Genomic DNA, 24,680 nt, shown 5'->3' with positions numbered 1-24,680 from the left:
CGGATCGACCGGCACCGTTTCAATGTCGTGACAGTACATTGCCTTGTCAGCCCCTCGGCATTGGGAAGAAACCGGCCTAATGTGCTAGTCATCCTCATCAGTTAAGTACTAGGTCGGAGTTTATCTGGGTCTAGGTTCACTTGTAGGTAGGGCATCTTACGGAGTCTTACGTAGTAAGTCTATGCTACGCAGTAACTAATATATTAATCTATGTTTCTATACTATGTAGTCTGTGAATAAGATTTAAGATCGCGCACGCAGGACTTTTTGGCGGGGAGACTTGGCGAGAAGGATATGTACGTAAATTTTTTGCAACAAAAAATATTTTAATGTAAAAATTGTTTATATTTGTACATTTGTCTTGATTTGTATATAAATAGTAACCGTAAGTTGTTTATAATAAGTGTCTGTATATAACTTGCTGTATATTTGGATATAATATACCTACAAGACCTGGCCTCGGTCTTTTTGAAAATTTATTTCAGATATTATAAAGAACAGATAAGGCTGTATGAGCTTAGATCCCCTTGCCTTTCCTAATAAGGAAAAATGTACCAAAAAACTTTTTGGCGGGAACGCGAGGAGTGAAGTTGTGTGATTTGTTTTATTTTGTCTATTTAGTGTTTCTTCAGGTTTAAATGTGTACATACCGTATAACGGTGGTTTATTAAATGCTTAATATCTGTGAAAGTGCATAAATGTGGGAAAATGAAACAAAGCCGCTGGACGTAACTTCTCGGGATCCTCCGAAAGTCCACTGAAAAAATCTCCGTAAATGACCACCATTTTACCAAGATTATATTTCATCCCATTACATCTCATCTCATATCATTTCATTTAATTTCACTCCATATTATCATTTTTTATAAAAATAAGATTATAAATTAAAATAAGACATGACTTAAAGATCTTAGTTACCAGGTCAAAAAATCCCTTAAAAAAATAATCGCGCGCGCATTATTTGGATTTTGTCATTAACTGAAACTGAGAACGTATGGTAACGCAATTTCGGAGTATATTCGCTACACTTTTTAACCAATGCACAATTTCTAAGATCCTGATACTTCCGAGCAAGGAAAGAATAATATTTCAACTACACTATACTAAAAACTTATAACTTTAAGAAATCGTGGTTATTTGAGCTAATAACTGTATTATAAAAAAATCACAAAATGGGTCTCTTGTATTTATGTGAAAAGTATTTTAATTCATCAAATTTATATGAAGTATTACAAATACCCGAAACTGCTAGTGAAAAAGAAGGTAAGAAAGCAATAAAAAAGTCATTCATAGTAAATTTCGTAAAATCTTCACACTGCTTACAAATATAATTTGTATTGTGTATTTAAACATGTTTCATATTTTAGTGAAAAAGGCCTACCACAAACTATCGCTAAAGGTACATCCTGATCGAGTTAGTGAAGATCAAAAACTAGAGGCAACAGAAAAGTTCAAAGTACTTGGAAGTATTCATGAAATACTTAGCGACAAAAACAAACGAGCAGTTTACGATGAAACAAAGAGTGTTGATGATGATGACTTTAATGTCTTGGTAGACAAAGACTGGACCGTCTACTGGAGGCATTTATTCAAAAAAATTACAGAAGAAGACATAAAAGCATATGAAAAAGAATATACTGGTGAGTTCTGACTACAAAATGCTTAAATAGATTTATTTCCTTTAATGTACCTCATAGAGCCATAACAACCAGAATTCAACAACTAACTTTGATGCCATGAACTTAAACTCTTGTATTGTTTCGTTGCAACCTAAAATACCCTACTATTGCAGTCTACAGCTATTGTGGGGAGGCAGAAGCAACTTATCAACACATGTATACAACACATGATAGTCAGCAGAAGAAAAGCTATTCAGCTATTGCTGAATTTGGGCAGGATATCTTATAGACATACTTTAGAAGACATTTAAACCTTTGGAGTAGTCACAGTAGATCAATATGGGTCAGGGTTACTATTGGATCTAGCCTCACCAACCTATAATAATTATATGAAAAAGCAAATATTTTTTTACTCCACTAATTCTACTGATTATCTAATACTGAAATTATTGGTATTATTCCCATAGGTTCACAAGAAGAAAAGGATGATCTAAAACAAGCCTATCTAACTGGTAAAGGTGACATGGACTACATTACAGATCATGTTCAATTTGCTAGAACTGAACATGAACCGAGAATCAGGGAAATCCTCAATGTAAGTGATAAAGTACAAAAACTTTCAATCAACCATTATACTTGTATATTTTTATTACATAACCATCTGAACATTAGTTTCGTAACTATAGTAATGTGTTAATGTACATAGTAAGTACGAAAGTAAAAAATTTTGTTGGTTCTATTATAATTATAACACAATTGTATTAACTACACTTCATTCATTACAGCAACTGGTACATGACTGAACATGAACATATTATCATTCTAAAATATAATTAAACTCGAGTGTTGTAAGTTAAGAAACTTCTGATTAAGTTTTTTTATTGCTTACAAAGGTGAATGAGCTGCGTTCATGCACCTGGATTAAGTGATTACCAGAGCATATAAACATTATAATATGAATACTAGAGTGCTACCACATGGAAAATATAGACAGGATGATGATAGCTTCTCTTGTGGGTATATGGGCTTACCCTACACCCTACCATTATTAATTATGTAAAAAGTTATATATTTTTACTACATGGTTTTTTTGTTAATACACATTTTCTTTGAAGAATAGTCCTTGCAGGATTAGAATACTGGAATAGTCACAATGCTTGATACAACATCTTTAGACCAAATTAACCAATACTTTTACCTCAAGTTGTATGCGGATCATAATCACTTTGTTCTGGTTATCTTTTAACATCAATGAAAACCATCTAATACAAAAATAATTCTTGAATCATTAGAGTATACTAAATATTTTCAACGAACAGCAACATCTTGCAGCTAACAGCAATTCGAGCTTTAATTTACTCTGCTATTTTTGAAACTCTCATCAGATATCTAGCATTGCATTTCAGAAAATGATAAAAGATGGTGAAATTCCTGCATATAAAATATTTACACATGAACCAGCTAAAAAGAAACAAAAAAGAATTGCAAAAGAAAACCGTGAGGCGAAAGAAGCTGAAGAATTGAAGCAGGAATTAGGAATGACATCAGGTATAAAACTCATTGATCTTAAATTGCTAACAAAAGAATGAAGTTGATGGGAGTTGACAGATTGATTTATATCACAACTTATCAGAACTGCTTCTATTTAGCATTTGAGTAGGAAGGCTTCATAAATATAAAAAATTCTATCTACAAATAAAGTTTATATCTTGAGCAGCTTATGTTCCTGGCATTTCTCATAGCCATGATTAACCGCTTATCATCAGGTGGGCCTAAGCTTGTTGATCTTGGACCACAACAAAATTAAACACGAACATTTTTCACAGGACCCAATAGTTTAGAGTTAATGATCAGACAGAAACAACAATCTAGAGGTCAACAGCTAGATTCGTTTATAGATAACTTGGCAACTAAGTATGGTGGTAGCAATAAACCTAAGGGCACCAAAAGGAAGGCTGCTTCGAAAACAGAGGCAACAACTAAAAATAAAAGAAGGAAATAAAACAATAAGTTCATTTTGAATCCAGATCAATTTATTTCAGGTGTGTTTTTTTTTTTCATTTTCCTTTTTTATATTAAATTGAACATTCTGTATTGAAACAATGTTAAAGCACTGTTAATAAGATTTATATAAAGTGAATAATTTAAAAATATTCAATTACTGGATTAAATATTGACATTTTAAACAATGTTTCGTTTTCTCCTAATCAGCATCTTGCATAGCTACTTCCAACATTCTGTTACAATAGAACGGTCCTTCCTCTACATAAGCCTGTAGCCTGGAAGTTATATTTGAATCAAACACTTCAGAGTTTGATAATCTTTTAATGATGTCGTATTTTGCCTCTTTACATTCTTTTGTAAAATCTACAGAACGGTCTAGTAAGTATTCAATGAAGCCTAAAATAAAATTGTTAACATGAATAAAAAACTTGCAAGTACCTATATCTTAATATGTATGTAAAATGCCCTAGTTCTCTTAACAGTCTGGGTACTTACATTTTACTGGCGATTGGGGCATATTATAAGCCTCAGGAAATTTATTTATTTTGCTTATTTCAGCTTGGTCATGCGTTTTGTTTTAAAGGATGCAACCAGTCAGTTTTTATACAATACAATTGCAACTTCTGCCTTAGGTCTCAAGATTGGAGCAAACAATATGTCTATGAGCTCCAGTAACACTTGGCAAGTTGTTCGTGAGTTCGTCTATTTACGTTAATTACAATAACATACACAAAACTTATTAAAACCATTTTTTTAATTATTAATATTATTAATGATTAAAAAGTAGGAGCAAAAATCAACTATTTATGTTACAAATAATTTAGAAAATATACTCATGTAATGTCAATATTTACCTGCAGTTCTTGCGATTAGTTCGTGTCCCCACTGGTGCTGACTTACTGCATCAAGTAAGCCAAAGGCTGCTAGTCTAATGTCAGGAAATGGGTTTTTGCATATGTCAAACAATAAATCCATTGAAGATGGCTGTTCACTTAAGCCTCTGAACCACTCCCTCGTAATTAGAGTTACTCTATGATCAACAGGCTTAGAATTGGCCGTGTTGGTGTCCTTTTCGATACTTATTAAGTTAGTAAGGCAATTTAAAGCACGAATTTTAATATCACTTGAACTGTTTTTTATTAAGAGATTTACCTTCATCATAGTTTCTGTAAATTTACCCCCTGAAAGTTAATAAAGTAAAATAAATTATTTGTTCCCAGTAGAAAAAATATCATAATCAATGAAATCCAAACCTGAGGCCACTAGAGATAATTTTCCTTCAGTAGTAGAGCCCACAAAACCAAACGTGTCCAAAGCGACTGGTAGTACTGCTTGTTTTCCAGATTCAAATAATCCAAAAAGACAATTTAACAATATCGGATACTTTTCAATTATCTCCTTAGGAAAATAATGAGCAATACATCCAAATAATTTCATGTAACCTGTCCAAAATACAATTTTCAGAATTACCAGCATGCCATCAGGATATTACTTTAAGCATATATTATTGAAGTACGAATGAAAAAAGTTATTTCCGTCAAAAACTTTTTGGGGATTTGTTTAAGTTTACTCTATTAAGCCGGCTCTACACGCTCGTCGAGACGCCACGACTAAGGCCGAGGACGAGTGGGCACATGGCACCCTCGTCTCGCCTCGTGGCTCTCGTTCGCTTTCAGAAGCGTGTCGGTTTTTATGCTCGAGTCAAGGGGTCTCGGGGAATCTCTCTATGAAAACGAGAACGCGCCTGTACACACACGTTCGTTTAGCCGTCCGCCAACTAAGTCAGTTTCTTCTAGATCTATCGCAACGGGCATCCGAAATTCAATTGATACGAGTGTATGCATGGTGTGGTCTCGCCCTAAACACGTCATTACGGATCTTCCCGATCCATTAACGGTGCTTTTAGGTACCTCAAGCACTGGTCACCGTCCTCGCCGAACCCGTCGCTTGCGACGAAGGGCTTGGACGAGTAAATTAACCCATAGACACAGCCCACTGAGTTTCTCGCCGGATCTTCTCAGTGGGTCGCGTTTGCGATCCGGTAGTAGTTTCTACGAAGCACTGCTGTTCCTTGGGCCCGTGTTAGCAACACTCCCGGTTTGAGCCCCTTGAGCTCACCTACACGTCAAGGATAAGCTGAAATAGCCTCTCAAGCCTATCAGCATAGGAAGGGAAAAAAGGTGTGGTCTCGTGTCGAGCCTTTACGCGACGAGAGCGGACGAGAGGCACCTGAGACAACGAGACGAGCGTGCACAGGCGGCACAAGAATAATTTTAATTTAAAACCCCCAACTACAAAAGTTTTATGTGTAAAAAAGTCGGCTTCAACAACAGTCGTTTTTTTTTTAAAAGTTTAAGTAATAGAAATTTGGCCGTTAAGTATATAACAATTTCCATGAATAATTCAGTGCTAAATAGTAAGTTTAGATGCCACCTTGGCTTTACTATCCAAATTATTCTGTCACTGAGCACTTGAAAATTACGACTAAGAATCTACTAATAGGGTTGCACTGATACTCCTTAAACTTGCTGCGCCGTAAGCAACCGCAACCACTCAACATGAAGTAAGCCGTAGGCTCGCCTTCCTACGATAGTAATTAAAAATCAACGTAAGAAGACGTGCGCGTAAGACGATATCAATGAAAGGTATTATTTACGATAGTAGATTGGTAAAGGAAAAACGAATTGACGTTGAAGATTGTTGACGCACAAAGCGAAGAACCTGTGCGGGAAACCCTATGGAAAATATTATATTAAAGTCTTAATAAGGTATGACCTAATGGGTAGGACATGAATTTAAAGCACGAAGACAAGTGAACGACCTCACGGTGAATTGCATAACGCTTGTCCCTCCCTTCAAACCAGCTCAGAATGATCAGCCTGAGAAGATTTGCTAACATCTGACTTTACAAGACCAGTGCTTTGCTGAATCAAAAACCAGATCAGAACCACGACCCACTGAGAAGATATGGCGAGAAACTTAGTGTGTATCTGAGCGTTCGGTTGCGCGTCGAACTCTTCGTCGCATCGAACGAGTTCGACGAGAACGGTGACTGGTGCTTGCAATGTCTAAAAAGACCGAGAATGGATCGGGAGGATCCGAAATAGCTTGTATAAGGCGACGGCGGCTGATCGTTGCCCCGTCGTCTGGGTCGAGTACCTATGTCATTTGAGCCAGCTATGATAAAAGGGTAAACGTGTCGCTTTTTTGAAGAAATAAACCAGAACGTGTTACTTAAGAATGGTGGTGGTATCCATTTAATCTCACAAGACGCCCTGCCTGTCATCAGTAAAAACGAAATCTTAATCTTTGCGAGTTATGACTTAATTTTCACCAGCCAGTGTGTCATTTATATAAAATTTGTACACTACTGACTGAAGTTGACTACTAACATACCAGAAGACTTGAAAGTCCTTCATGGCTATCTTAAAATAATTGTTACGTTTGCTACTGTGCTTCTTTGTCTATTTATACCTATTAATAATTATATACATACATAGCTAATGCTTATAAAACAGTGATTAATCACAATTGTCTGACTCATCACAACTGTCTACTATTTTCTATTCATCCATCTGGAAATATTTTCCTCAAATATCAATTTTACTTCCTATCTAAAGTAATGGAAGTAGGGTAGGTAGCAAGCCCATGGTTACCAGTACCCTACTTATGTCTACCACAAAGCAATAAGTCCCAGCTTAAGCACAATGCGATAGCTGGTTTACTATTACAATTGAGAAAGTTAGTGCCAACGCCCAAATGAGTAACTGCAGTTATATGGTGCATATGGCCTCTATTAAACAATAGGCGTGCATTAAACTGCTGCTGAAATTGTTTATAATTTATTTATTCTAGTTGATAGACAATGAGTCATAATGTTAACATTTTTGAGAGCTTTTTTTTTTCCTACCTAAGCTGATAGCCTTGAGGGGCTATATCAGCTTCGCCTTAACCAGTAGGTGAGCTCACGGGGCTCAAAGCTGATGACGTTGCTAACACGAACCCTAGCAAGAGCCGTGCTTCGCAGAATCTAGCACCGGATCGGAAACGCGACCCACTAAGAAGATCCGGCGAAAAACTCAGTGGGCTGTGTCTGAGGGTTAATTTACTCGTCGAGCCCTTCGTCGCAAGCGACGGGTTTGACGAGGACGATGACCAGAGCTTGAGGTATTTAGAAGCACCATCAGTGGATCGGGAGGATCCGAAATGACGTGTTTGGGGCAACGTCGACTGCTTTTCATTCTGTCCGCAGGACGGGAATATTTTGAGAGCATTACAGTCTTCTGAACAGGTCCTGCATGGATGTGATTGTGGTAGACATTAATGGGGTATTTCACCCCACAGGAGTGTCCACCAATTTTACTGGATTACAATAATACAATGTTTGATACTAACAACATATCTGATATCACTTGAGTAATGCCTGTTTTAAGAAAGAAGACAAAAGTGTCTACATAAAACATAGACTACTTGTTGTAAGGTGGTATATTGTTGCCAAATTGACATTGAAATAGCAGTAGTTAGCATTAGCTGATACCATATTATCAATAGTCTTCTTATTTTAATATTATATCATTATTACCTGGTATCAATATTCCACCAACAGGTGAAGTTTTCAAGTCAATAACAACTGTTACCAATTTATCCATTGCTCCACTATTGAGTAGGTAATTAATACCGTATGGTTTGATTGCCAAGGTTGACATGAGTTCCAAAATATTTAATTGGTACAGTACATCAAGAGATTGGATTTCTTGCACCATGATATCTATGTAACCCAGCTCAAGACAAATTTTGAACAAATCATAAGATTTAATGGAAATGTTAATTATCACCTGTAAATTAATTTTTAATATGATTTAATTGGAATAACATAATATTCTTAGTATGATAAATTTATGAATTCAATATTAAATCTAGTAATTTTATAAAAGTTTAGAGAACAACTAAAAATTTAAAAGACATGGTTTACCTCAAAAACATTACATTTGCTACTAGAAGAATATTGTAAAAGAATTTTCATTTCTTCCAAAACTTTTGTATAAGCCTCTTCTGGCAAATTTGATGTAATCAATATAGCTTTGTTAGCAACGCCTATATCATTATCACCAACAAGCTGACCAACAGCTACATAAACATCAATATACTGTGGTATTGGGAGGGCATTGGAGCTTGATATCACTGCTTTAGCAATCTGTATAAATAAAGTATACAGTTTTATGAATGCTTTATCATACCAATACATCTTTAGAAAGTAACACTTACCTCATCTACAGCAAGTCTACGAACATGTGCATTTTCATGTCGTAGCAAATACATGAAGTTACCTGTAAAACTCTTAATCACTTCTCCAGGTGAAAATTTTTCAAAACACAGTGTGAGCACTTCACATATTAAATCAACTAGGTGTCTGAAAAATAATGAATAAATGAAGTCTCTAATATTCACAAATTTGTCCAATTTGTTTGGTGGTTGGGGATATTGTAAACTCTCACTACCATCCTGCCTATTTCTCTCACTGAAAAATAATGGGCTTCAGTTTGAATGATGAATGATTGATCATACAATCAATTGAGAGGTTAAATTTGTGTCTCAAAATGGGTTCACTTTTGTGATATCTATGGGCTTCAATAACCACTAAACAGCAATTCAGCCATTAGCTCATTAGCCTTAAACATTTTATTGTTACCTCAATCAAATCTTTGTTACATGAGATAGAAATAAAAAACAAAGTTGCATTTGCTGTAGATGTTCCTGAATAAATGATAACTGTAAAGAGTTCTAAAATGCTGACATTTTGTTGAAATGGAAGGATTGCTAGTGGCCTTTCATCTCCACTAGAATAGATGGGTGAGTATGGTTCAGCCAAGAGGTGTGGGATTTGCTATTAGCCACCCAAAAACCTCCAAAAAAACCTAAGAACAGCTGCTTCATAAAGGAATTTACAACTATAATTGGAACCCATTGAGAAGATTTAGCAAAACTTTTGGGCCGATTGTATTGGCTAGGTTTCACATTGAACTCTTCAACCAATTCAATGACTATGATGACCTGTTGTTTGGATGCAGCTATGAGTAGGTTCTCGAAGTGCTTGAGAGTGGATCGCGTAGATCCATTAGGACGTGTCTAGAGCGTTGACGGTGGCTAGCTTGTGCATGAACCAAATCTCGAGAATAGTTAGTGGCGGTCACAGAAAGTGGGATTAGCGCTATTGCGCTCTGCTAAGTAATACACCTCATGAGGCATTTTAGCGAAGTCATTCAAGTTAAGGTTAAGGTGGCTCCAGTAATTCCTTTATAATATAGGGCGAGCAATACCTCGTCTACCCTTCTCGGTTAATGAGAATAATGGCGTAATAACAATTTATAAAGGATATACTATCCCAACTGAAATTTACATACCTATCAAAAATGTTGAAGCATTGGAGTATTTTGGATAATCCTACCTCTAGGATAGTTTCAGAAATTTCAGTTGGTGCGGAAACTAATAACGTTTTAAGCTGATTCATAGCACTTGGTATGTCTTCATCAGTTTGTAATCTAGTAATTAGATCTCTAAGCTGTTCTGCAACTTCAGCATCCATGATTTTTTCAGTAATTGACTATTTACTATTTTTATAATCAAGAAACGAGTTTCCCAAATAAAGTAGATAATAATATGTTTCCTAAAAAAAGATTAAATTTTCAAATATACTTTGGTTTATGTTTGTATTTCCAATATTAATTTATTTATTTATTTAGAACTTGAGGTACATACGGTACTTTTCATTTATGTTTACAAGACAAAAACTGCAAGTCGCCTGTCTCTAAATGTGTGTGTTTATTTGGGTATTATTTTTTTAAGGGATTTTCTGATCTGGTAACTAAGACTTTTAAGTCATTAGGCGTCGATGCGCCACTTCGGTAAAGCGGCACGACACGAGAACCCTCTCATCGTGGCCGCCGGTAACTACATCCCCAATCCTGCGGAAAGAATGGAAAGCAGTCGACGACGCCCAAAACACGTCATTTCGGATCCTCCCGATCCACTAACGGTGATTTTAGGTACTTCAAGCACAGGTCACCGTTCTCGTCGAACCCGTCGCTTTCGAAGAAGGGCTTGACGAGTAAATTAACCCTCAGACACAGCCCACTGGGTTTCTCGCCGGATCTTCTCACTGGGTCGCGTTTCCGATCCGGTGGTAGATTCTACGAAGCACGGCTCTTGCTAGGGTTCGTTTTAGGAACGTCGTCAGGTTTGAGCCCCGTGAGCTCACCTACTAGTTAAGGTTACGCTGGAATAGCCTCTCAAGACTACCAGCTTAGGTAGGAAAAAAAGGCCGTACGCTTTTTCCAGATCAACGAACACCCTAGGCAGATTCCTGTGCACGTCATGGTATTTTTCGCACACTTGGCGGAGTACAAATATGGCGTCCGTTGTCCCGCGACCAGGCATGAACCCGAACTGGTTTTGGGTGATCTCACTTTCTGAAACTAACACTAACTATACTGAGATCTTAGAACTAATATCTCAAGGTGGGTGGCGCATTTAGGTTATAGATATATATGGGCTCCAGTAACCACTTAACACCAGGTGGGCTGTGAGCTCATCCATCCATCTAAGCAATAAAAATAAAAAAATATCAAAATATAAAATAATTTAGATAAAGATTAGGGTAAATCGTAATAAAAGAACTTTTATGTAGCTCATTATAGTGAAGTATTTTAATAGCACATATTATCAACAGAAAAAACTTTTTGTTACGTAAACGATTTTTTAGACCTCCAATCTAAAAATTCGTCTATATCATCTTCGTTTTCTGATTCACAATTTTCGTCTAAGCTCATTTGGTCCATTTCGTGTATTTTCTTTTTCGTCTCTTCTTTTTGTAATTCCAAATCCAGGACTCTGTAAAAAAAGGAAATTAAGTTCATTACTATGTTGAATAATTTAAAATTATTTAATTTAATAAAATTTTAGTTATTTAAAAGTAAAATTTCAGAGTTGTTTTTATCGTACCGGGACCATTTTCTAATTTGTTCGTCGATTTCTTCTATTTGTCGCTCTGCAGTGGCTTCTTCTTGTTCACCTGCTATAATTTCAGCTGATGCACTAGTTTCTTCTTTTATTTCTTTTCTGAATTTTTCCCATTCCTCTTCAATTGGATCTTTATATTCAATCTTACGAACCTAAAATAAAATAAACAATTTTCAAAATAAGCATAACGAATTTTCTCTTACGTAGACGAGCGAACAAGCAGCGAACATCACACTTTGTGTTGGAGTTTAGCATAGATATCACAACGTGTATGTCGTCATCCACATGAAGATATGATGTAGAAATCTCAATTTCATTGAAAAATCGTTCGAACTGGAGCGCATAACCGATTCACCGCAGAAATAAGTGGGGCCTACCTGGCTTATTATCGAGTATGACTTAGATGATTATATTTAGTGAATAAATATTTTTTCTCATTAAAATACAAACAAAATCAATTCAGTTTAGTACTGCAAGTATTTGCAACCCATATGGATCAATAAACTGTTCCCTATATACAATTATGTCGGTGCCGTTCATCATCGTAACGTAGCGTGAAAGCAATGAAATTTGTATCGGTATGATCTTTTTTTTTATCGCTTGTATGGGTGCACAAGCTCACAGCCCACCTGGTGTTTAGTGGTTACTGGAGCCCATAGACACCTGCAACGTAAATCCGCCACCCACCTTGAGATATAAGTTCTAAGGTCTCAGTATAGTTACAACGGCTGCCCCACCCTTCAAACCGAAACGCATTACTGCTTCACGGCAGAAATAGACAGGGTGGTGGTACCTACCCGTGCGGACTCACCCTACCACCAGTAATTACTCAAATTATAATTTTGCGGGTTTGATTTTTATTACACTATGTTGTTCCTTCACCGTAGAAGTAAATCGTGAACATTTGTTGAGTACGTATTTCATTAGAAAAAATGGTACTGACCTGATATTCGAACACCGGTGCATCGCTCAGCACGAATGCACCGGACGTCTTATCCTTTAGGCCACGACGATCTTCCATAAAGTCCACTGAAAACTTCTCAGTAAATGACCACCATTTTACTGAGATTATATTTCATCCCATATCATATTATTTTTCATATAAAAAAAGTTTTCATTAAAATTAAAATAAGACTTGACTTAAAGGTCTTAGTTACCAGGTCATAAAATCCCTTAAAAAAACATTCTCAATGTGTCATGTGGTAATTTGATAATGTTATTACGGTATTTTTTGCGATTTCTATGTACTATACTACAGTCTACAGTATTTTACGAGGTTTAACTTAATAAAATGATAGTTTGTTAACTTTGACGAAAGTGGCATACGTTTCATATGATTCTTTCACATGTTTAAAAATAAAGCAGTATCGTTCGAAGCGTAAGATTTTAACGTCTTTCAATGAAAACAAATTTAATTTTTTTGAAAAGTTTTTCTCTTATTAGACATAGATACAACATGGATCCTACAAGTATGAAAAACCTTATTAAAATATGCATACCACCTCTGGATAAAAGTAGTCATAAAGGGCAAGCCGGAAGAATAGGGGTAATTGGTGGTTCTTTAGAATATACTGGTGCACCTTATTTTGCGGGGATTAGCTCACTCAAAGTTAGTAATTATTCAGTATTGCGTTTTTGTTAGGTAAGACTCATATTTACAATAAACAAAATTTCATAAACATAAATACATCCACATTCTAGGAAAAGAAACATTCATTAATCATGATACTCAACCAAAAGTTATGTGTTACTCTGAATATGAAAACATCCAGTGTAATTTAAAATGAATATTGATAATAAAGAACATATTTGTTAAAATTGCAGGTAGGTGCAGACTTGGCACATATATTTTGTTCTTCAGTTGCTTCTGCAGTAATTAAATCATATAGCCCAGAATTAATAGTGCATCCACTACTAGATAAGCAAGATGCTGTTGAGGAAATATTACCATGGTTTGACAGACTCCATTCTATAGTTATTGGCCCTGGATTAGGAAGAGATTGGCAAACATTTGATATAATAGCAAAATTAATAGAAGTCATCAAGCAAAAGAAAATACCCATTATCATTGATGCTGATGGTTTGTTTTTAATAACAGAAAAACCAAACTTAATTAAAGATTTTGATTCACCAGTAATATTAACCCCTAACAAAATAGAATTTGAACGACTAAGTAATAAAATAGATGTACAGACAATGGGGAAAAATGTTACTATATTAAAAAAAGGGCCCAATGATGAATTAATAAGTCCATTTCCTGAGTTCACTTGGTCATTGGAGACTGGGGGATCTGGACGGAGGTGTGGAGGACAGGGTGATTTATTATCTGGAACTATAGCTACATTCATGCATTGGACTCTCGCTAATATTGATAAAATTAAAATACCAGATATATCTAATAATAAAATGTTAGCAGCTTCTTTGTCTTGTTATGCTGCATGTATTTTAGTAAGAAAGTGCAATGAAAAGGCTTTTAAATTAAAAGGTCGAAGTATGTTAGCTAGTGATATGATAGAATTTATACATGATGCTTTTGAAGAATTATATGACCAGTAATGTTTAGTTTTTATAAGGATAGTGATTGTGAAATAATGGTTTAATGAAATTATCATGTATGTATATAATAATAATGTGTAATATGTAATGTTTTTTACTCAAATTAACTAAATTATGTGCTGTGTTTAAAAAGCAGAAGAGTTATGAAGTAATATGTTAGTTGATATTTTATAACATCTAATATCTGTTACCTTTGCATCTAAAACTGGGTCATCAAAAAAACCTTCTGGTATTGGTACATCACTTGCAGGTTCCTCTTTTTCTTTTTGATCTGTAGTCTGTACAGGTTCATTAACTGAAACATAATACTATGATATACTGTTGGCTATCATCTCACTCTGAGAATCATTTTTAGAAATTATATTTCTAAAGAGAAGACTTATGTCTGTGGTTTGTACTACAGAGAAGTACCCAATGATATGCAGGCGAAGTAAAATGTCCCTTAGAAATAAGGTGACACTCTACAAAACTTGCATACGCCCCGTCACTACCTATGCAAGTGTAGTGTTCGCTCACGCGGCCCGCACTAACTTAAAATCATTCCAAATCATTCAATCTCGTTTTTGCAGGATAGCCGTCGAAGCTCCGTGGTTCGTCAGGAACGTTGACTTCCATAACGACCTGGACTTAGAGTCCATCAGTAAGTATCTACAATCGGCGTCAATGCGCCATTCCAAAAAGCGGCACGACACGAGAACCCTCGCATCGTGGCCGTCGGTAACTACATTCCCGATCCTGCGGACAGAATGGAAAGCAGTCGACGTCGCCCCAAACACGTCATTTCGGATCCTCCCGATCCACTAACAGTGCTTTTAGGTACCTCAAGCACTGGTCATCGTTCTCATCCAAACCGTCGCTTGCGAGGAAGGGCTCGACCAGTAAATTAACCCTCAGACACAGCCCACTGAGTTTCTCGCTGGATCTTTTCAGTGGGTCGCGTGTCCGATCCAGTGGTAGATTCTGCGAAGCACGGCTCATGCTAGGGTTCGTGTTAGCAACGTCGTCAGGTTTGAGCCCCGTGAGCTCACCTACTAGTTAAGGTTACACTGATATAGCCTCTCAAGGCTATCAGCTTAGGTAGGGAAAAAAAACTTGGTCAAGATACTGCCCTGTTTTTACATTCTACCTACTACTATTCACTACAGCTGATGAGTTCATCCATAGTACATTTTTATCATACAATTAGACAATTTTGACTGACATTTAAAATATCATATTCTACTTTTTTAAATTGTATAAGCAGGTGAACAAGCTCACTAAGCCTCAATTGTGATAGCTGCCTCAATCTTATAAACTGGAAAAAATTGTGCTTCTCATCAGGAATAGGTGTGTAATACCATCAGGTGATGGTATGGTAGCTTTGTGAGTAAATATTAAATTTGTTATTTTCTCAATAAAACTAAGGAGAAACAAAAATAGCTTTTTCTGTTCGCTGATACTCTAACAGGCTATTCCAGCTATTCCCGAACGGGTAGGTGAGCTTACGCACTAACCCTGAGAGAATTTGCTGACACCAGCCCTAGCAAGAGCAGTACTTCATTGAATCTACCATTGGATCGGAATTGCGACCCATTGAGAAGATCCAGCGAGAAACTCAGTGGGCAAAAATGGTGAGAAAATAATAATACCTGCCCCGAAAAAAAATCCTGAAATTGAGAACCTGCTTTTCTATAAATATGAAAGAAAAAAAAACAGAGAATACTACCTCAAGGAGGTTATATAAAGTCAAGCTGAGAAAAGATTTTAAAATCAACTAGATTATACAGCCTTACTTATACAGTCAAATCATCAGAATCGCAAATTCGAAGATATGGCCTGCAGCGTACGACATTTGCATTAGTATAAAATGTATAAGCATCATTTTATACACATGTGCATTTGTAGTAAATGATGCCAGTGTCCCGGAGTTTGAATCCCACATGCAGGAATATAATGAAAGGTGCAAGCCGCGCGAGCCAAAATCAAACAGAAGAAGAAGGTATATAATGAAAAACATACTTAGCAAAAGTTCATGATTGACTTTCATAGTGAAACAATAACACGGTGTAATAAAAATAAAACAGACAAAATTATGATTTGTGTAATTACTGGTATTAGGACATCTTGTGAGTCTTGTGTATGAGTACATATCAGTGCGGACTCACAAGATAATTACTGCTTAGTAAAGCAGTAATTATTTGATTTGAAAGGTGGGGGGACAACTGTGGTACTAAGGCCTCTAGGGGGCTGGGTCTTATTTATGTTGTAGATGTCTATGGGCTCTGGTAACGACTTAACACCAGATGAGCAATAAAAAAGACATAAAAAAATTACTCTATGCAGTATTTTTGTTCAGAAGTTCACCCTAAGACCTTTTCCCTTTCAGTTGTCGCTCAAAACAAATTCATACAACAAGGTAACCAATTCTAGTCACTTTTAATATACCATTGACTAAGCAAGTTGTCATTCTGATATCAACCTGTTTCATTAATTTTTTATGATAAACTTAGGTATCAAAAGTAGTTTTTTGTATAAAAATAGTTTATAGGTAAGTAGAGCTTAAAAACAAAATGTATGCACTAAAGAAAGGGGTAGAAAAAATTGTGGATAAGTTTCATTTTAAATACCTTTGTTTAAAGTGGAAAATTATTTGTCACTTTAATTATTATTGATGGTTAAAAATTGAAGAAATCATAGTTTTGATAAATTCATTTAATATTTATCTCAGGAAAAGTTCAAACTCCTACAGCCTGTCAGTCTAGATTCACAGAATGAAATGAACAAATAGATAGAATAATTTTAGGGAATTCCTCAAAATCATTCTATTTTAAAGAATATAGCACTTTAAAGAATATGCTTGGTAAACAAATCTATTTAAGATTAAACTAGTTGTTAGTTTAACGTGAGAATAGTGGTTGAAAAACATATGGAAAGTTTGTTGTATTTCATAATTATCTATGTATAATCAAGCTAAACAAATCAAAACTCAGAACTATTTTTAAAATGTAATACAACAGAATTTTTTCATTATGAGATTTCAAGTACTCTAGTTAAATCATTTAGGACTAACCTTTTTCTGTTATTACAACAGGATTAAGTGGAGTTCTTTTAATTTCTTCATTGTGAAATGCTACCACACTTGGGACATCATTTTTGGGTTTTGTTATCACTGGCACGGTGCCTACATTTTTTAATATTCCTTTTATCTTTTTTTCGGGAGGTGCATCTTTTGGAGGACTGGAACTCTTGTGTTTAACTTTGTTGACTACAGTGAAATTGTTCGTCAGTTCCTTTAGTTTCTTAGCATTTTCAATATTTTCTCGATGTTGTTTACTATTGATATGTACTTGCCAAACATTTTCCGATCTCACGATGGAAGTGCAAAGCAAACAAGTGAGTTGTCCCACATTATTATATCTTGCGAGAGGATGATCTAACTTTACTCGTTTGACATCCTTCTTCTTCCTTTCTGCCATCAAACGACGCATTTCTTCTTGAGCTTTCTTCTTTTCGATTTGCAACCTGAGTGCCATGTTCGTTTGTGTAACGCTAAATTGTTTTATAAACTAATACCATCAACGGAATCACACAATAATACACCAATTTTTCTCAGCTAATAGGCACAATCACTGTAATACATCTACATTATATTAAGTGTTTAAATCTATTATCTAGTTTATATAATTATGTATGTACATACTCCACTGAAGTAGGAAAATAGGTCTATGTAGGAAACCTATGGAAATGAAACGTCAACAAAACATTCGTGCCACTGTGACGTCATCTGACCACAAAACATGGCGGTTTTAGTGCTGTACAAAATATTTCAATGTTATCAGGTTTTATCGATAAACGTTCTTGGCTCATTTTATTTTAAATATTGTTGAGTATTATTTATTTGTAGAATTGATACTTTAATGGGAAGTAAGTAGGTATATTGTTATGTGCAAATATGATATGATTTAGATGTGTGAAATCTAAGACAAGTTCGTCCTTCGAATTTGCCAAGTAAACGATATGATGATTTTTAAAAGTTGCTATACTGATTTTATAAAGTTGTCGTTTGTCACAAAACATAAAGATATGGCGTAGTACAGTGCCATCTGCCCATTTCTAGCATGCTAAATGTTATTTTTCTTAGACTATTACAATCTATTTTAATTGTTTTGCTGACTCTAAAGTCCGTAACACACTACCGCAGCGCACCTCAAGGAAGGTGCGCCGCACCATTTGAATCACTTTCACTTGAGAGTGATTCAAATTTCAAACTTATCAAGGGACCGCGTGAAAAAAAAACACCTACAGAACATTTATTCATTAATTACAAACGTCATTCCTTGTGACTTCCTCTCTAAAATCACTTAATTATTAAATATTTAACGAATTTACAATAGTGTTTTACTCACTGCGGAATAAAACTATTTTATTTAAATAGTTCCGAAGAGATTTTGTCGGTAGCCTTTTCCCCGAAATATTTAAACAGAATGTCTAAATATGTTTTGATGACATATTTTAAAGAGGTATTTATGATTAGTGTCATGATCAATAGATTCCGACCGAAAAATGGTGTCCGATTTTTCAGATGCATAGTTTTCGCTGCATTCGTGGTTTTCCAAGCTGTGTCGGTTTTTTAACAGACATCAATGCGCGCGAACCGCGATCCTTCGCGTAGTCTCCCACACATTCGTGTGACCAATTGCGCCCAGGATTGCGAAGGCAACGGACGTTTCGCTATTTTCATAGATTGTGACATCTACTGTGTAGCGTATCTTCGTCAAAAGAAATCTCATAAAAAAAAAAAAAAAACCAGCATGGCTGTTAATGATGTCTGGGAAAGAATTCAAAACTCTTTTTCTCTTCAATGTTCTATTAACGAATTAAAAAGGAGGAGAAATTCGTGAGACATTCGTAAACAAGTGTAGGAGGAAGCGCAAACGGGTTCGCAAATTGAGTACCGAACCCATTTGTACAGCCGCTAAGTTTGCGAATTAATGTTTGACGGCCCTTCACATGCGCGCAAATATTCGTACATTGTACGAATGTTTGCGCGCATGTGAGTGGGAATGACACCATAGTGACATTGACAATGTACAGCTTAAGAAAATCAAATCTGCTTCCGAACTTTTTGGCGGGAGCGTGAGGCACCAAGCTGTATAAATAGTTAAATTTTGTCGTGGTTTAGGTTTTTTCAGATTTATTATCTACTTAATATCTGTGAAAGTGCATAAATGTGGCTTCAAAAAGTCCACTGGAAAAGTCTCGGTAAATAACCAGCATTTTACTGCGAATTTATTTCATCCCACCTCATCTCGTTTAATCTAATTTTATCCTAATTGACTGAAGTCTCATATTAATCAACTGCATCTCATTTCATTTCATATGATTAATCATTTAGCTTATAGCATATCATTTTTCTTATAACAGAAAATGTAGATATTTGATAATTGAAGATTTTTAGGAACGCGAAAATGGCAACGCACTTATCCAATGGGGTTGGCAACTGTCAGAGTGGCGCTGATGTGCATTGTTCCCATAACATTCAATATTTGTATTGGAATTTTTGATTAGAAATTATTTTAAACACAATGACGGGTTGTTTTGTGCCAATATGCTCAGAAATTGGAGTACATCAATTCCCGAAGGACAAGAAAATTGGAAGACTGTGGTTAAAGGCCATTTGACGCGAAAAAAGTACTCCCACAAAAAGTTCGAGGTTATGTCGTAAACACTTTGTGGAATCTGACTATGAAAACATTAGTAAATACACAGGTATGTTTCTTTCTGTCAAATATTTATAATGCATGACTAGGTGTGGCACACATCTTTGCTCTCTTATAAAAAAAATCCAAAAATAATTAGTTAGTTATATTAATAGTTAGTTGCTAACATATTTTGCAAGTAGATTTATGCTGTAAGGAACCTTTTAACAAACATAAAATCAAACTGGAGGAAACACATTCCTCATGAGCTGTTGTTCATTATCAGCTGTTATTATTGAAAGTTCTATCTAAATCGCTGCATCCATTGTAATAATAAATATTTTGAAACTATGGTCAGGTTTCCTTGTGATAGTATATTTAAATGTTTTTCTTTGTGTTGTAGGTGTCAAACATCAACATAAATATCTGAAGAAAGGTGCTGTACCATCTATACTTTCATGGAATATGAAACCATTTTCTGAAGAAACAAAAAGTAGAGAACAAAGGCTACAAACTCGTAACCTTAAAAACAGCTTTTTAGCCTGCCCAACACTTCCCAATACTGTGAAGATATAGTACCCCTTGAAGAACACAGAAATGTGCATTTTAATTCAAATATCTCTCAAGAAATTTTAATAGAAAATAATAACTCTAGTATAGATGAAACAATTACAAGGCATCATATTTCTATTGGAACTCAAACATCCAATACATTAAGATTGTTCTCTACAGAGCTATTACTTGCAGACGATGAGATAGTGCAATACTACACCGGGTTGGAAACAGCATCTAAGTTTTCATTAGTTTTAATCACACTTTTGCCAATGGCAAATGATATAAGGAATTGTCAATAAAAATAATTAAAAATATTCCTGATTTTTTATTTCGACAAGTGTGTATAGTTATAATACAGATATTTTTCATACAATGCGTCTTTGAAAATATTTTCATAAAAGGTATCTCATTTATTTAACATATTATTTATAAAATTATTCTTTTTCAACATAAATCACTTTGATGTCCTTGTAGGTGTAAATGACCAAGTTGCAGTATGTTTTGCCTGAGCAGTATAACTGCCCTTGGATTTGATAATAATATGGGCAGGTTTTTTTAGAGACAATATCCCGTTACGTTGTTCTAAATAAGGCACCGTTGTTATATTTATTTTATGTTTTCTTCTAGCGTATGGACATTTCACTTCAATTATAGTTTCTTCGCCCAACACACCATCAGGAGATGCAGCAAAATATGGGCGCTCTTGGCTAATGAAAATGGCACATGGCTCCACTAGCAAATCATATATATTAGCATATTTTGCTAGAGCAATTTTTTCATTTTGTTTCAAAAGTAAAATTTTGGTCATATAACTCTAATCTGAAAAAAGTAAAATAATACATTAGTTGGTAGGTAATGTGTGTAATAAGAGCAATTCTTTTTGCACATGCTACAAGGAATAAAGTTCCTAAGGTACACAATTTAATATTATTATTATTATAGCTACCGGAAACAGTTTGAGAGAAGTTTTCTAAGTTAAAATAAAACATCAACATTGTACCTTTCGACAAAATCCACTTTTTTTCCTCGTAAAGATGCAGCACGTTTTCTCAACTACTCCTTTAATTCTTTAACTACCCAGTTGGAATACATGTTGTAAAACTGTTTAGCACTACTTAGAAAGTAATAAGAACCGTATCAAAGTCACAAAATGCCGAAATATCACGAACGCAAAACATACAAAATGGCGGCTCTCTGTGACAAGGGAACAAGCTACGCTGGCGACATCTGAGAAAAGCTTTAACCGGCCAACCCCATTTCCAAACATAAAAAAAAAACAAATATCTAGTCAATTTTGGCACGATAACGAAGGTAATTTGTTTTATGTTGTGATTTTGTGTTTTTTCAGCTGTAAGTGTCTAATACTGGTACCTTAATCATAATTAACTTTATTAGTACCTGTGAAAATATATTATTAACAAATGTATCGAAATGGCTGAACGTGGCTTCCAAAAAGTCTTTTGAACTTTCAATAAACAACCAACATTTACTGAAAGGTTTTTCATTTTATCACATCCTATACCTATGATATTGTCATATTATATCTCTCTTTATTAGGTAATTTTATTTCCAAAATCAATAATAAATAATAATAATCAATAACTTTCATCCCGTTTCATGTAATTTTTCATACAACAGACATGGCTTTGACATTTATTACGAAGTAGGTAGTATGAACTATGTTCCCTATGTCGATCTAAAAATTAATAAATTAAAAAAAGTTTTTTAGCCTAAAAATCTTACTTTGCTAAAGTTTGCTATTAAAAGTAAGTAAAGTACATAGGAGTTATAATAAAATTATGACTTGTTTTTCAGTAAACGATAACTTTATAGTTGCCGCAAGAAATTTACTTCTAGATTATTATGATTATCATACACATAAAATAATAACATTATCAACATCGGAAGAGACCGAGAATGATTGCATCGTAGATATTACCGTTTCGGGTGATCAGAAATACATAGCGGTAATTACATCAATATCGAAAAATTTGGTAGTGTTTTCATCATGTCTTGAAATTCTCAAAAAGATAATCCTACCAAGAAGTGCCAGTAAAATAAGATTTACTCAGAATAACAAACACATTTTAGTAGCAGATAAATCTGGTGATGCTTTGTTGTATAATCTAGAAGATGAAGGAAAATCTGGTATAAAATTGCTGGGGCATTTAAGCATTCTTTTGGATATATTGCAAACTATTGATGAAAAATATATAATCACATGCGACAGAGATGAAAAAATTAGGATATCTTGCTATCCTAACACATACAATATTGAAACATACTGTTTAGGCCATAAAGAATTTGTAAAAAATATTGAAATCTTACCTAATAATTATAATTATTTGATAAGTACTTCAGGTGATGGAACTGTAAAACTGTGGGACTATGTTAAAGGACAATTATGCCACACAATTGATACAAATGATATAATTGATGATGAAAATTTAAAAGAAGTATTCATAAAACAAATGGATTCAGAGGGTGTTGAAATCAAATCTTTGCCAATTGTTGCTTTTGCAGTAACCAAAGTTAATAAACATGTAACTCTAATAGCTATTGCTCTTCATGGTTTGAATATTGTATTTATTTACAATTTAAATTTAGATGATTTCCACGGGTTTAGCCATAAATTAGAATATAAGTTAAAAGTAGAAAAATTGCCATCATCTTTACTATTTTTTGGTTTAAATCTTTATCTGTATGATATTTCAAGTGCTTTTTTGACCATTTATAACATGTCATTATCTGAAAAGATGTTAATAGAATTTAATAAAAATATTGTAATGTTTGGAGATGTACAGAAAAATATAATTTGTAGTAATAAATTGGAATCAATTAAGGTTTTGTATAAAAGAAAATTTGATAATGTTCATGAATATCAAGAAAGAAAGAAACAAAGACTAGAATTGAAAAATAAAGACAATAAATGAATTAACGTTTATTCTATTTTTTATTATAATTACTCATTAAGTCTTACATGTTAGACTAAATTAATTAATGATTATGCTTGACTTCTGCGAGTCCACCACCTCGCAAAAGGAGGCGGTGGAACGGGAGAGGGAGAGCTCTTCTTCCCTCTCGGCGCCGTGCCACCGCCGCCGACCCGGGAGTCGAAGAAGGCCGTTTGTCCAGCTCCGGGCCCTATTAGGAGGCAGTCTCCTCCCGGTAATTGTCACGGTCGCCCTCAACCCCCTTAGGTCGCCACCTAAGGGGATTGAGGCTGCGCCGCACGCTACCGTCACTAGCGTGCTGGCACCAGGAGAACGGGACGACGCGTCGGCGGCTGCGGGTGCGGTCCGCATTGTCGTCGCTGTCGTCGCCGAATATACTGTGGAAGAGCAACCCGGTCGGTGGTGTATCGCGTTCCAACCCGGCAGGCTGGTTCTGGCCCAGCGGGGTATCCCGGAACACTAGCGGCATCGCCCGAGCGGCCTGACAGGGCCGCCGTACCGCGGAGACCGGCGTCGTTGTTCGTCGACTTTTTTTTAATTCTTTTTTTTTATTGTCTTTGTAGGCAGACGAGCATACGGCCCACCTGATGGTAAGTGGTCACCATCGCTCATGGACGTCAGCAATGCCAGGGGCAGAGCCAAGCCGCTGCCTACCATAAAGTACTCTCCGCAAGCCTCGTTTGAAGAAGGACATGTCATAGCGCTCGGAAAACACCGTGGAGGGGAGTTCATTCCAAAGCTGGATGGTACGTGGCAAAAAAGATCTTTGGAAACGCACTGTCGATGAACGCAGCGGTTCCAGATAATATGGATGAACTCTGCTCCGATGGCGGGAGGTGCGATGATAAAAAGGAGATGAGGGAATCATCTCGAATAATTCCTCAGAGCATTCCCCATGGACCATGCGGTATAAAACACAGAGAGAACCGAAGTCCCTCCGTAGACCCAGAGGTTCCAAGCGATCCGCGAGAGCAGGACTATCGACCATCCGAACAGCCCGTTTCTGTATGGAGTCAAATGGAAGTAGCTGGTATTTGGGAGCCCCGGCCCAAAGGTGAGAGCAGTACTCCACGCGAGGTCGGACCTGCGCTTTATAAAGCGCAAGTCTGTCCAGGCGTGAAATACCGCTTCGCTCTGTTGAGAACTCCCAACATTTTAGAGGCCAATTTGGCTTTACCTTCCAAATGACTCTGAAACTGGACATCGCTCGAAATATCGACCCCCAGAATCCCGATACTCGCGGAAAGCTGCAGGGATACTCCTTGAAATTCCGGCGCCATGACGACCCGTCGGTAGGG

General features: G+C 35.8%; 5 protein-coding genes and 1 long non-coding RNA gene across 7 annotated transcripts; 4 read left to right on the top strand and 2 right to left on the bottom strand.

Moving 5' to 3' along the window:
- Positions 1 to 564: 564 nt before the first annotated feature.
- DnaJ-10 (DnaJ (Hsp40) homolog 10) lies at positions 565 to 3,808 on the top strand. The gene is made up of 5 exons (XM_028180580.2): positions 565 to 1,263; positions 1,368 to 1,640; positions 2,087 to 2,214; positions 3,026 to 3,167; positions 3,446 to 3,808. Exons 1-5 carry the CDS (start codon positions 1,173 to 1,175, stop codon positions 3,619 to 3,621), a joined length of 810 nt encoding a protein of 269 aa, XP_028036381.2. The 5' UTR covers positions 565 to 1,172; the 3' UTR covers positions 3,622 to 3,808.
- LOC114247576 (26S proteasome non-ATPase regulatory subunit 5) lies at positions 3,631 to 10,494 on the bottom strand. 2 transcript variants are annotated; one of them, XM_028180572.2, is made up of 8 exons: positions 10,380 to 10,494; positions 10,025 to 10,287; positions 8,889 to 9,033; positions 8,596 to 8,817; positions 8,206 to 8,458; positions 4,877 to 5,065; positions 4,478 to 4,804; positions 3,631 to 4,019 (listed from the first exon to the last, which is right to left on the bottom strand). In XM_028180572.2, exons 2-8 carry the CDS (start codon positions 10,204 to 10,206, stop codon positions 3,823 to 3,825), a joined length of 1,515 nt encoding a protein of 504 aa, XP_028036373.2. In that variant the 5' UTR covers positions 10,207 to 10,287; positions 10,380 to 10,494; the 3' UTR covers positions 3,631 to 3,822. The 2 variants fall into 2 exon arrangements, with proteins under 2 accessions (XP_028036373.2, XP_028036374.2); XM_028180573.2 differs by having other exon boundaries at positions 10,385 to 10,439.
- Positions 10,495 to 11,297: 803 nt separating this feature from the next.
- Positions 11,298 to 17,945, bottom strand: LOC114247583 (zinc finger protein 830). The gene is made up of 4 exons (XM_028180579.2): positions 17,245 to 17,945; positions 14,387 to 14,490; positions 11,622 to 11,791; positions 11,298 to 11,510 (listed from the first exon to the last, which is right to left on the bottom strand). The coding sequence occupies exons 1-4, from the start codon at positions 17,705 to 17,707 to the stop codon at positions 11,363 to 11,365; spliced, it is 885 nt and encodes a 294-aa protein (XP_028036380.2). The 5' UTR covers positions 17,708 to 17,945; the 3' UTR covers positions 11,298 to 11,362.
- Naxd (NAD(P)HX dehydratase) lies at positions 12,823 to 14,280 on the top strand. Its single transcript, XM_028180578.2, has 2 exons — positions 12,823 to 13,248; positions 13,464 to 14,280. The coding sequence occupies exons 1-2, from the start codon at positions 13,039 to 13,041 to the stop codon at positions 14,193 to 14,195; spliced, it is 942 nt and encodes a 313-aa protein (XP_028036379.2). The 5' UTR covers positions 12,823 to 13,038; the 3' UTR covers positions 14,196 to 14,280.
- Positions 17,946 to 19,790: 1,845 nt separating the features above from the next.
- LOC149502316 (uncharacterized) lies at positions 19,791 to 20,742 on the top strand. Its single transcript, XR_016323544.1, has 2 exons — positions 19,791 to 19,943; positions 20,277 to 20,742. It is a non-coding gene; the product is annotated as an uncharacterized LOC149502316 (long non-coding RNA).
- A 1,423-nt stretch (positions 20,743 to 22,165) lies between these two features.
- On the top strand, positions 22,166 to 23,372 carry wuho (tRNA (guanine-N(7)-)-methyltransferase non-catalytic subunit wuho). The gene has a single exon (XM_028180576.2). The coding sequence runs from the start codon at positions 22,228 to 22,230 to the stop codon at positions 23,359 to 23,361; it is 1,134 nt and encodes a 377-aa protein (XP_028036377.2). The 5' UTR covers positions 22,166 to 22,227; the 3' UTR covers positions 23,362 to 23,372.
- The last annotated feature ends 1,308 nt before the right edge of the window (positions 23,373 to 24,680 follow it).

Source organism: Bombyx mandarina, chromosome 09 (assembly GCF_030267445.1).
Source record: "Bombyx mandarina strain Sakado chromosome 09, ASM3026744v2".
Classification (NCBI taxonomy): domain Eukaryota; kingdom Metazoa; phylum Arthropoda; class Insecta; order Lepidoptera; family Bombycidae; genus Bombyx; species Bombyx mandarina.
The sequence above is the reverse complement of the archived record's forward strand: the minus strand, read 5'-3'. Positions and strand labels throughout refer to the sequence as shown.

Excerpts from the sequence above, each read along its gene's own strand:
- DnaJ-10 (XM_028180580.2), top strand. The coding sequence starts at position 1,173 with ATGGGTCTCTTGTATTTATGTGAAAAGTATTTTAATTCATCAAATTTA. Across the intron at positions 1,264-1,367 it reads AACTGCTAGTGAAAAAGAAG|TGAAAAAGGCCTACCACAAA; the intron begins GTAAGAAAGCAA and ends TTCATATTTTAG. Across the intron at positions 3,168-3,445 it reads GGAATTAGGAATGACATCAG|GACCCAATAGTTTAGAGTTA; the intron begins GTATAAAACTCA and ends CATTTTTCACAG.
- LOC114247576 (XM_028180572.2), bottom strand. The coding sequence starts at position 10,206 with ATGGATGCTGAAGTTGCAGAACAGCTTAGAGATCTAATTACTAGATTA. Across the intron at positions 9,034-10,024 it reads TGCTTCAACATTTTTGATAG|ACACCTAGTTGATTTAATAT; the intron begins GTATGTAAATTT and ends ATTATTTTTCAG. Across the intron at positions 4,020-4,477 it reads ACTAATCGCAAGAACTGCAG|GCTTCATTGAATACTTACTA; the intron begins GTAAATATTGAC and ends ATTTTATTTTAG.
- Naxd (XM_028180578.2), top strand. The coding sequence starts at position 13,039 with ATGAAAACAAATTTAATTTTTTTGAAAAGTTTTTCTCTTATTAGACAT. Across the intron at positions 13,249-13,463 it reads CGGGGATTAGCTCACTCAAA|GTAGGTGCAGACTTGGCACA; the intron begins GTTAGTAATTAT and ends TTAAAATTGCAG.
- LOC114247583 (XM_028180579.2), bottom strand. The coding sequence starts at position 17,707 with ATGGCACTCAGGTTGCAAATCGAAAAGAAGAAAGCTCAAGAAGAAATG. Across the intron at positions 11,792-14,386 it reads ACCCAGTTTTAGATGCAAAG|GTTCGTAAGATTGAATATAA; the intron begins GTAACAGATATT and ends ATTTTATTTTAG. Across the intron at positions 11,511-11,621 it reads CAAATTAGAAAATGGTCCCG|AGTCCTGGATTTGGAATTAC; the intron begins GTACGATAAAAA and ends CTTTTTTTACAG.
- wuho (XM_028180576.2), top strand. The coding sequence starts at position 22,228 with ATGACTTGTTTTTCAGTAAACGATAACTTTATAGTTGCCGCAAGAAAT.